The following is a 12,249-nucleotide window of genomic DNA, read 5'->3' as shown; positions in this document are numbered from 1 at the left end:
TGCCTTTTACAGCCTCTAGGGGCTTCCTGAATTCCTTGACTCATGATCGTTAAACAATCTTCAAAGCCAGCAGTGTAGCATCTTCAAATCTCTCTTATACTGACTCTCATGCTTCCTTCTTTCTCTTATAAAGACCCTTGTGAGCCAGGCACACATACCTGTAATTCCAGCAATTTGGGAGGCTGAGGCCAGTAGATCATTTGAGGCCAGGAGTTCGAGACCAGCCTGGCCAACATGGTGAAACCTTGTCTCTATTAAAAATACAAAAATTAGCTGGGAGTGGTGGTGCATGCCTGCAATCCCAGCTACTAGGGAGGCTGAGGCACAAGAATCGCTTGAACCCAGGAGGCAGAGGTTGCAGTGAGCCCAGATCATACCACTGCACTCCAGGCTGGGCAACATAGTGAGACTCTCTCAAAAAAAAAAAAAAAAAAAAAAAAGACAGACCCTTGTGATAACAATGAGTCCATCTGCATAATCCAGGATAATCTCCCCATCTCAAACATTATCTTTGGGGGTGGGGGGCATTATTCTATGTACCACATACTCTAAGCAGTTATCTCTTCCTACAGAATGGAAATTTTTACACAAATTTATCTGGATTGGAGATTTAAATTAGCCCATTCACCAGATAATTAGTAATCCATTTTATCTTGGTTTCAAGGATGCAGCCCAAAGAACATTTTATTGTTGGGGGTCAAAGAGAATGTACGGCTGGAGTACATGTGGTAGAAACTTTAAACATTGTAACAACATAATAGCTTAATTATTTTAAAACATACCTGAAGTCGAGCATTCATAAGCATGAACTCCTTTTGATTTTTCATGCTTTCATTCATAGATTTCGAAAATATAAACCCCATTTTGACCTAAAATGTAAAAAAAGCAAGGAGACTTATAATAATATACTACATGCATTCTTGTATGCTCCACTTTGAGCTACCTTGGGCTTATGACAAAGTAAAAAAAAAAAAGTAAAATTTCTGATCTAGGAACACAGTGTGGATTCTAGTTCTTGCTCCTAACTAGCTGCCTGACCTCAGGCATACTTAACGAGTCTGGTCATCATTTTACTCACCTAACACCAACTGATTGAACTAGATAATTTCCAAAATCCTTCCCTGCTTTATAAGTATATGGCTGTTTCCTGATTTTTCTTCCCACCATAAATCTTGAAGAACTGAATTCTTGAAGAAAAAAACAACTCTCTTTTTTTGTGAGGGGAAGGGTGGATACCATCCATCTTCTTACCGCTGTACAATTAGGCAACAGAACCTTTGCATCTGAGGAGGGATGATTAAGAAGATGCCTTGTGCGTCTTAAGAACATATTTCTTTGTGCTCTTTGCATTTGCGTTTTAAGAAGATTGAGCTCTCCCTCTCCCTCCCCCTCCCCCTCCCTCTTTCTACGGTCTCCCTCTCTTGCGGAGCCTGGACTGTACCGCCATGATCTCGGCTCGCTGCAACCTCCCTGCCTCTGGCTCCGGTGATTCTCCTGTCTCGACCTGCCAAGTGCCAGGGATTCCAGGCACGCGCCGCCACTCCTGACTGGTTTTTGTATTTTTGGTGGAGACGGGGTTTTGCCGTGTTGACTGGGCTGATCTCCAGCTCCTGGCCTTGGGTGATCTGCCCGCCTCAGCCTCCCGAGGTGCTGGGATTGCAGACGGAGTCTCGCTCATTCAATGCTCAACGTTGCCCAGGCTGGAGTGCAGTGGCGTGATCTCGGCTGGCTACAACCTCCACCTCCCAGCCGCCTGCCTTGGCCTCCCAAAGTGCTAAGATTACAGCCTCTGCCCGCCCGCCACTCCGTCTAGGAAGTGAGCAGCGTCTCTGCCTGGCCGCCCATCGTCTGGGAAGTGAGGAGCGCCTCTGCCCGGCCGCCGCCTCGTCTGGGAGGTGAGGGGTGTCTCTGCCCGGCTGCCCCGCCTGGGAAGTGAGGGGCGCCTCTGCCCGGCCGCTCTTTGTCGGGGAGGTGGGGAGTGCCTCTGCCCGGCCGCTCTTTGTCTGGGAGTTGGGGAGCGCCTCTGCCCGGCCGCCCCGTCTGGGAGGTGAGGGGCATCTCTGCCCGGCCACCCCGTCTGGGAAGTAAGGAGCGCCTCTGCCCAGCCACCCTTCGTCTGGGAGGTGGGGAACGCCTCTGCCCGGCCACCCCCTCTGGGAGGTGGGGAGCGCCTCTGCCTGGCTGCCCTTCGTCTGGGAAGTGGGGAGCGCCTCTGCCCGGCCACCCTTCGTCTGGGAGGTGGGGAGCACCTCTGCCCGGCCGCCCCGTCTGGGAAGTGGGCGCCTCTGCCTGGCCGCCCCGTCTGGGAGGTGAGGGGCGTCTCTGCCTGGCCACCCCATCTGGGATGTGAGGAGCGCCTCTGCCCGGCCGCCCCATCTGGGAGGTGAGGGGCATCTCTGCCTGGCCACCACCCCGTCTGGGAAGTGAGGAGCGCCTCTGCCCGGCCGCCGCCCCGTCTGGGAGGTGAGAGGTGTCTCTGCCCGGCTGCCCCGTCTGGGAAGTGAGGAGCGCCTCTGCCCGGCCATTCTTTGTCTGGGAGGTGGGGAGCGCCTCTGCCCGGCCGCTCTTTGTCTGGGAGTTGGGGAGCACCTCTGCCCGGCTGCCCCGTCTGGGAAGTGGGCGCCTCTGCCCGGCTGCCCCATCTGGGAGGTGAGGGGCATCTCTGCCTCGCCGCCCTTCGTCTGGGAAGTGGGGAGCACCTCTGCCCGGCCACCCTTCGTCTGGGAGGTGGGGAGCGCCTCTGCCCGGCCGCCCCATCTGGGAGGTGGGGAGCGCCTCTGCCCGGCCACCCATCGTCTGGGATGTGAGGAGCGCCGCTGCCCGGCCGCCACCCCGTCTGGGAAGTGAGGTGCGCCTCTGCCTGGCCGCCCCGTCTGGGAAGTGAGGAGCGCCTCTGCCCGGCCGCCCTGTCTGGGAAGTGAGGAGCGCCTCTGCCTGGCCGCCCCTTCTGGGAAGTGTACCCAACAGCTCCGAAGAGACAGCGACCATCGAGAACGGGCCATGATGACGATGGCGGTTTTATCGAAAAGAAAAGGGGGAAATGTGGGGAAAAGAAAGAGAGATCAGATTGTTACTGTGTCTGTGTAGAAAGAAGTAGACATAGGAGACTCCATTTTGTTCTGTACTAAGAAAAATTCTTCTGCCTTGGGATGCTGTTAATCTATAACCTTACCCCCAACCCCCTGCTCTCTGAAACATGTGCTGTGTCAACTCAGGGTTAAATGGATTAAGGGCGGTGCAAGATGTGCTTTGTTAAACAGATGCTTGAAGACAGCATGCTCGTTAAGAGTCATCACCACTCCCTAATCTCAAGTACCCAGGGACACAAACAGGGCCAAAGGCCGCAGGGACCTCTGCCTAGGAAAACCAGAGACCTTTGTTCTTGTGTTTATCTGCTGACCTTCTCTCCACTATTATCCTATGACCCTGCCACATCCCCCTCTCTGAGAAACACCCAAGAATGATCAATAAATACTAAAAAAAAAAAAAAAAGAAAGAAGATTGAGCTGTCTCAAGGTCAGTAGACCAGTTATTCTTCCTGTCATCCCACCACAATTCCTGTCCCTCTCCTACATGCCCCTTATTTCCATCCACCCACTGCTGACTGCCTTAGCCATCCTCCTCCAGTTTCACTCTCATTCTCTCCAAGATAGCATGTACTAAAGTTCTCAAAAATGGAAAAACATACAGATACTTAAATGTCCTGGAAAATGTACTTTTTAGATGAATGCACAGTAGTGTCTATCTTATGTAAGTTTTTAAGTTGGCTGTCAACTCTACAAGGGACAGAACTCCAATTTTTATTCTTAATCCAACTGGGTGGGTACAGAAGACCTTGAGTTAGTTGGTTGCATTTCAGAATATTGCAAAACTCAGGGGAAAGTTACAACTGCTCTACCCTTCTCAACAATGTTGCTGACACCTTTTCTCTTTAACAGGCTGTTGAGTAGGGTTGTGAACCTCAGGTAAGAATGGCCAGTCTTAATTCATTACAGCCAGGATTCCCAAGTATTCTGTGGGAAGCCCAGCTAATGGGGTTCCAGGTGAGTGGGAGCTGCAAGCAAGACTTCAGTGACTTCCTTGTATTCTGACCAAGGATACACCTGGAGTTTCAGGGCTCTGTGCCAGAGTCAGCTTCAAAGCTGAGCACAGGATACCAAACCACTTACCAGGATGAAGAGGCACAATGCTGAAAAGGCCTGAGGTGGTGAGATTTCCCTCCCCCTCTGCCACTGTGCCACTCGAGCACCCTGTGACCAGAGTTAGAGGCCACTCACTGACAGCAGGGTGATTTGGCAGTTCTTTCCTTTCTCCAAACCCTAATAGTCCCATGTGACTCATCTCTAACAGCAGACCAGAACCTGCCTGAGGTTAGGAGTGACATATTATCCATCTTGATAGTCTCCATGGTGTCTACTTCCCCTAAATATTTGCACAAAGCATGAGAGATACAAGAAAAACTGTGGCTCAGGCCACTTGCCATTACTTATTTTTCTTCTGAACATAGGAGTGGATGACTAAATTTTTACACCTGCTGCAAACATTTATAAAGAAAACAACTGTACTCTAGTACTATTCCTCCACATACCCTGTATATCACAGAGCTGTGTGCTTTAAAGTGCTCCTGTTTGTAAGGGGTTAGGATCTCCACTGAAAAGAGAGAGTCCTCATGTCAATCATCTGGGAAAGAAACACTGTCTGGGAAGTTAGTATTTAGACTTACCTCTTTCTGGGCCTTGCTCTCCTGGGTCTGGACTTGTAGTCTGAATGTGTTAGAGGACGCTCCCAGGTGGAAGGGTTAAAGGTGGAAGCCAAGCAGGAAGAAGAGCTTCCTTATGGGAAACCACACCTGAGAATAAATAAACCCATCACACCTTGTAAATTTCACCCTGGAGTTCAGTATTTTCAACATTCTTTCCTTTCCCAACTTCCCCATTCCTGGCAAAGTCATCTCCCAAAGTCTGGGAATATTCCCTAGGGTGTCCAGAACACTTTCAGCTATCTCCTCTTGCTCACAAAATATGTATCAGAAAATAAGCAAAAGTTGACCTTGCAATAGGGATAACTTTGATTTCACTCACTTGTATAAGTTAAGTCTTTTAAAAATTCTAACACTTTTTACCATGCATAAAAAAAAGTCTTGCTACTTATATAATTTTAAACATCACTGTGTCTCAGAGTGATGTTTTGCAGAGAATCCTGATTTCAATCCCTCTGTCTTCATTTTCCCTTTGATTCCTTCTGAGATCTTGGAAGGGGTCTTTAATGCTTCAGCCCTGCCTCAGGTGAGCTATAAATTACTATGGGAAGGTGTATTTCTGGGGAGGAGAAGTGGGGCCTGCAAGTTCCAGACAGCCTTTCTTCCGGTCACCTGTGAGTACCTAGATTTGATTTTACTTGGGGGGACATAAAAAATTAATTACATGAATTCTGTCATCGGGATTACTGCGCTGACTTATTTCCTGATCAGATGACACATTGCCTGAATGTATGACTGATCGTCTCACCACAATCATTTTCAATAAATATTTGCATCCCATTCAAACTAAGCCACATCCCCCTGCAAATTCCAGCCCAGAGCCCACAGCTTCCGGAGGTTTTCTGTAATTAACACCGCCCTCGCTCCCTGAGGCCAATTACTGTAATTTAGGTATTCCCCGCAATAGTGTGCTGATTTCTGTTGAGAGCACTCTGCCTGTTTTTCTCAACTCTATTTTAAAGCTACGGAGAGATCCGGAGTCCACGCCAGGCGACAAGAACGCGCTCTAATGGAACGAGATTGGCAATACCTATCAGCACCAGGGGCAGTGCGAGAGCCAAGAGCAGGCGCTCACGAGGAGCGGGCGCCCAGCGCTGCCTGGCAAGCCCGGAGCCCAGGAGATCGCGCTGACTGACATGGCCGGGCTGACCCTTCTCCCCACCCGCCTGCGGCCGGTGTTCACTCACTGGGCGGCGCTGGTGCCGGGACCAGGCGACCGGTACACAGACCTCCAGGCCCGGGCTCCTTTCGCCCGCTGCAGGGACCGGGCCTCGCTCCGCCCAGCGTTGGGATTGGCGCCCAGCTACAGTAGATGACGCACCTCAGCCAATTCGCGCAGCCCTCGGCTTCTTTAAAGAGCCAGCACTTCCGCCAGAAGCCGGGTGTGTCCTTCCGGGCCAGGCTCAGTGTTACCAGAGGTGGGAGGGGAAGGTCAAAAGAGGCAAATTCAAAGCCGCGGCGACTCAGCTGCCAGATTTTTGAGGTGAGGCAGAGGAAGCGGAGTGGAATTCTCAATTAAAGGCCTCTGTCCCCTTATCTGTTAAATTGGCACTATTAAAAAGTCATAAAGATAAGACAGAAACGAGAAAGAACAGAACTGACTGAAATTACCCATTCTTTTTTGAACAGAGCCGTCTTTCTCCCCTGCTGCTCAGAGAGATGTCAGTCTCGTCTCAACCTCACCAGCAATTTCTATCTTGAATAAGCCAAGTCTCTCTCCCAGCCTGAGAGAATGCTTGAATTGTTGGCACTCTGTTCTTTGCTACCAAATGGCTTGGAAAAATAGCATGAACGTCACCAGTCTCTGGCCTTCAGGAAAGTCCCTGCTAACCACCACAGCGGTGGAGAAGGCGTCTAACTTTCTCCAGGCTCAGCGTGTGAGTGAACACCGCCCTGACCTCCTGGGCGCGTCCTGATGCTCTCAACAGCAGCCCTCAGGATTCTGGACTGTGGGTCCCACATTCCAGATACCATTTGTGGAATGGCTGGATGAGAAAATTGCAACAGCACCCTCATTTCCAGTTGAGGGAATGGGCGGGTTACCAGGAGGTTTGACACTCTTGAAGGGAGGTTAACAAGTGATGCAAGAAGTAAGGAATCGTGTTTGAGTGCACAGACTCTAGCATAAACACACCTACCTTCAATTTCTAGCTCTGTCACTGTCACTCTGAATTTATTACCTCTGCAATAGGACTAAAGCCATCTAATTTATTGGATTGTGAGGACTAAAAGATAATATATGTGGGCATTTAGCACAGTGTCGGGCACATAGTTCGCCTTCCATAACCAGTAGTAACCAGTAACGGCGGGGAGCTGTTACTAACTATAGGGCTGAGGGGGTGGGGGAAGGAAGCAGTTACTAAAACAAGGCGAGAGCGGTAGCTGTGGCTGTACGAGAGTAACCAACTGGAACTGTGTCGTTCAGTAGAGGAAAGCAAGCAATGCCAACTTTTCACCAAGTAAGGTGAGATTCTATAGTTGTAGCCAGTGCTGAGACGTCAGCCCAAAGCAGGGACAGAGTGGAGAAGACCCACCTCTCTGTTCTCCCAGCTCTGATATCCAGCTGGGGTCTTCCACTGGCTGGATCCACCAGGAAGCCAGAAGACACTGGAGCTAGGTCTGTGTAGTCTGTAGAGGTCAGCCTACTAGGCACAATGCCTGGAGGGATAAATAGAAAATATCCAGCACACCGTTTCTTTTTTTGTTGTTTTTACACTTTAAGCTCTAGGGTACATGTGCACAACGTGCAGGTTTGTTACCTATGTATACATGTGCCGTGTTGGTGTGCTGCACCCATTAAGTCGTCATTTACATTAGGTGTATCTCCTAATGCTATCCCTCCCCCCTCCCCCCACCCCACAACAGGCCCCGCTGTGTGATGTCCCCCTTCCTGTGTCCAAGTGTTCTCATTGTTCAATTCCCACCTATGAGTGAGAACATGCGATGTTTGGTTTTTTGTCCTTGCGATAGTTTGCTGAGAATGATGGTTTCCAGCTTCATCCACGTCCCTACAAAGGACGTGAACTCATCATTTTTTATGGCTGCATAGTGTTCCAGCACACCATTTCTACAACCTTGGGTTTATTGTGTTTGGAAGCCTAGATCCAAAGGAAGGAATGCTTCCACTAGAAGACCCAGTCACTGAATTGAATTGAATTTCAATTCATTGATTCGAAAGCTGAAACTGCCCTCTGGTCACTTTGATTCCTCACAGTGACAGAATGGTATGATTCATCCCAAATACCAAAAGGAAATTGGGTTACATCTATATATTGAGGGCAAGAAGAACTATGCATGACACCTGGAGATTCACTGGGCACTTCTTAATACTGCCGTGTGCCATAATAATGATTATCAGATAACTGAAGTAATGCAGAAATTTCAGATCATGAAGAAATTAAAGTGTTGAAGCATACCAGATAAAAAAATCCTGATCTACCTAGGTGTTGGCATAGGGCAGGGGAAACATAAGTAAATGAGTAGGAAGCTATGATTATTAATTTTAGCCTTGCAACAAGCTCTAGAGGCAGGAATTATAGTAGCTCTCCATTTAAAATGTTAATTACTTCTTCCCTGACTCTCTTTTCCTATTACCCTGCATAAAGAGTACTGGTGGAGATAAATATTACAAGTTAGTTTCCAGGTGAGAACGTACCTGAACTGACATCCCCTCAAGGCAATATGGCAGCTGATGGGGCTTGTTAAAGAAAATCAAAGCTGGACAATAGTTGTAGCAGTAAAAATAGATTTTTATTCAGCAACTTTTGAAATAGGGGGAAAGAGACCTTGGTAAAGAACTGGGCTCAATTCTGAATACAGTAAGTATAAGTGGGGATTTATAGCCGAGGAGCAGGTTGTGTGGATGGGGGTGGGGTCCGTGGATGGAAAATTACTAAGAAGAGACACCAAGGGTAGGGGAAATCCTTGCTAAACTGACCTAACAGGATTCTTGCTAAAGGTAGGCCAGGGTAAGCAGACACCACCTGGGGGCTGGTGGGGGTAAGGAATTTGATCAGATATTGAGAGTGGTCAAACATTCAGGGTGGGAAGATCCTCTCTAAACTGACTTAGCAGGATTCTTGCTAACACTGATTCTGCAAGGATGAACACTGCAGCCCAAGGTCAATATCAAATCAAGGAGATGGCTTAGAGGAGCCTGACTAAAGTTTGGTCGAGGAGAAATAATGTCAGACTCTGTTATTCTCACATGTAAGGGATGAGCTGCTCTTCATCTGAGCAAAGGAAAAGAATAAATTCTGGGTGACAAAACAATTAGACTGTCTAGGTTTTCTGTTTGCCTTCCATCATATTCATTCTCCTCACTTCCCTGCCCTGTTCTATACCCCAAAGCTGACCTCTTTGGACGGCACCACCTGGGCTCTCTTCAGCTGGTTTCCATTTGAGTTTGGACAGCGGGAGGCATTCAGGGAGATGGGAGGCAGGAGGAAAAAGACATCAGGGTATATTTTCTCTGTTCTTTCTCTGTTTGGGGTTGAGTATCTGGTGGTGGTTGTGTTTCTCCACAATTGCAGCTCTTGGCAAGCAGTCCCTTCTCCATGGCTCCAGCTCCATGGGCTCTGGAAACACTTTTCTCCTTTGCTATGTAGCCTAGAGAGAGCGCAGTCTTCCTGCTGTTGCTAGACTCTGGATGACTCAACTGGATGGTTCTCTTAATCATACTCCTTTAAGTAGTGTCTTCACTAATATCTCTTTAATCAAACCAACTGAGTAAAATTCTGATTCCTGATGGATACATGTTAAACCGAAAACACACATTATAAATATTCTTGTATGTATGATGTTTTTCATAATTTTAAAACATAAGTGAAAAAAGTGACCATAGAAAAATATGCCCAGGAAATTGAAAAAAAAAGTCTTGGTATAGATATTGGACACATTTTATAAAATGTGGAGTAAGAGGGTTAAAGGAAATTTATTTCAGAATCAAATGGCATATAACTTTAACTGGTATGTGAATTATTTTCAGTTGTATGAATTTGTGAATATATATGTGTACATTTTTATGCATATATAAATATGTGTTTTATATCATCTTGCATTATAGCATAAGGATTTTTATGTTGCTACATTGCATTTATATTTACCATTTTTAACAGCTAAAGGATTTTCAATAAGTGTGTATGTAACAACTTCCATTGCTGGATATTTCTCAGTACATATATGTATATATACATATGTGTGTATACATATATACATATGTGTATATATACATATGTATGTGTATGTATATATACATATGTATGTGTATATATACATACATGTGTGTATACATATATACATATGTGTATATATACATACATGTGTGTATACATATATACATATGTGTATATATACATATATACATATATACATATGTGTATATATACATATATACATATGTGTATATATACATATGTGTATATATACATATATACACATGTGTATATATACATATATACATATGTGTATATATACATATATACATATGTGTATATATACATATATACATATGTGTGTATATATATAAACACATATATATATGCGCATGCATATGTATACACTGAATTAAGTAGTATAAATATTTTAGAGAAAATTGATGTAAAATCCTCAACTCATTTGATGCTCCCTATCCCAGGACAGTAAAAATTGCTCAATATTTCCTGGGACCTCCATAAAGAAGCAGTTTTTCAAAAAATAAAGTGTTTGGAAGTTTAAGATGTGCCTAGCAGTGTCTCCTTTTAACAGAGATGCTTTCACAAGGATTTGAATTTCCCCATTGATCTGGGAACCAGGTTTAGCCAAGAACTTCAGTCTGTGAAGGACTGTAAATAGTTGCACAGTGTGGGGCTGAGGCTAGAACCTCCTTAATATTAAACCATTCTGGGATGGTGCTCCCCAAATTCTGGATTTTAACCTTCACTCCAATCCTGGGGCACCTCTGTAGCTTGGACATGACCTGAACACAAGCTTTGTGTAAGCCTTCTTTGGACTTCATCCATTCCTCAACGGTGACACCATGTGGCACTGTAATATAATGGCATCAGTGGACTCAGATCCTGTTCTCTCCCTACCTAGAGATTTTTAAGATTAAGATATGTAATTCACAACCATAAAATATACCACCTTAAAATGTACAATTTAATGGTTTTTCATACATTCAAAAAGTTGTACAACCATCACCATTATCTACTTCCATAATATTTTCTTCACCCTAGAAAGAAACCTCATACCTATTAGCAGCCACTCCCCATTCTCCCCATTCTCCCCATTCCCCCAGTTTCTGGGGACCCCTAACCTACTTTTTGTTTTTATAGATTTGCCTATTCTGGACATTTTATATAAACAGAAGCCTACAATCTATGGCCTTTTGTGTCTGGCTCCTTTTACTTAGTATGATCAAGGTTCATCCAAGTTGTAGCATGTACCAGTACTTCATTTCTTTTTATGTCTGATTAATGTTCCAATGTATGGATATACCACATTTTGTTTATCCATTCAAAATTGTGGGGCATTTGGATTGTTCCCATTTTTTTTGCTGTTATAAATAATGCTGCTAAGTTTTTATATCAATGTATGTTTTCAATTCTCTTGGGTATATATGTAAAAGCAGAATTGCTGGGTCATATGGTAACTCTGCATTTAACTTTTTGGAGTTGAACAAATACACCATGCCAGCAGTGAGTAAGGATGCTGATTTCACCATACCTTTGCACAATAGTTAAGAGCATAAACACTGGAACCAGATGTCTGGGTTCGAATCCCAGCTGTGCTATCTCCTAGCTGTGTGGTTTAGACAAGTTACTAAAGCTCTGTGCCTCAGTGTCCACATCTCTAAAATAGAGGCAATAATAGTACCTTCCTTACAGGATTGTTGTAAGATTTAAATGAGCTAATATGTGTAAATCACAAAAATAGGGTCTGACATTTTGTAAATGGTATATGTTTTACCATTGCTGCTATTTTAATCTTTATTATAATTATTGTGTTTTCTTTTGTTAATTTGATAGCTTTAAAAGGTAATGATACAGTTTATTGATGTTTGTTATGAAAAGGAGTAATTGGAGAAGATAAAAATATAAGGGGTAATAAAGTCAAGGAAGCTTTTTTGAGCTGAAAATGATTATATTTCAGAGTGTAACCTGAATAAAACTGAGGCTTCACATGGCTCAGTCCATGCATGTAATAGCATTCTAAGAAAACATAAACTGAATGAAAACGTAAACTGTGAAGCATGAAGAATAATGAGGGTCTTCACCTTATGCTTTCTGAAGGAGTCCCCGCAAATGCTTCACACAGCATATTGAACAAGAAACTCCTAAAATCTTCTCTAGATATTTCTCTCTTTCCTATTTTTTCCCACTGACAGGAGCACCTTATATCTATCCTCCTCAACTGCGAGGGCACTACAGCACTATACTAAGCCCCTGTTAACTTCCTTCTCTTGAAACCCATGCAACTCACATGATCCTATTCTCAGCCTGTGAATCTCA

At 45.2% G+C, this 12,249-nt stretch overlaps 2 protein-coding genes across 6 annotated transcripts in view; one reads left to right on the top strand and one right to left on the bottom strand.

Annotated features, from left to right (window-relative positions):
• Nucleotides 1-6,533, bottom strand: part of PLGRKT (plasminogen receptor with a C-terminal lysine) — a 74,994-nt gene extending 68,461 nt beyond the window's left edge. The window contains exons 1-3 of one of the 4 annotated variants that reach the window (XM_009456272.4): nt 6,371-6,533; nt 4,724-4,849; nt 783-869 (exon numbers count right to left, since the gene is read on the bottom strand). In XM_009456272.4, coding sequence (XP_009454547.1) covers nt 783-863 — 81 coding nt within the window. In that variant the 5' untranslated portion in view covers nt 864-869; nt 4,724-4,849; nt 6,371-6,533. Of the gene's footprint in view, nt 1-782; nt 870-4,723; nt 4,850-5,789; nt 6,130-6,370 lie in introns of those variants that run through there. The other 3 variants (XM_063788739.1, XM_063788738.1, XM_009456273.5) reach the window with 3 other exon arrangements.
• CD274 (CD274 molecule) overlaps nt 6,198-12,249 on the top strand; it is a 32,519-nt gene continuing 26,467 nt past the window's right edge. Inside the window, exon 1 of one of the 2 annotated variants that reach the window (XM_001140705.6) lies at nt 6,198-7,223. The gene's annotated coding sequence lies outside the window, so the exon portion shown is untranslated. The remainder of the gene's footprint in view (nt 7,224-12,249) is intronic. The other variant, XM_054658661.2, reaches the window with a different exon arrangement.

Source organism: Pan troglodytes, chromosome 11 (genome assembly GCF_028858775.2).
Source record: "Pan troglodytes isolate AG18354 chromosome 11, NHGRI_mPanTro3-v2.0_pri, whole genome shotgun sequence".
NCBI lineage: Eukaryota > Metazoa > Chordata > Mammalia > Primates > Hominidae > Pan > Pan troglodytes.
This window is presented reverse-complemented; position numbering and strand designations above follow the sequence as displayed.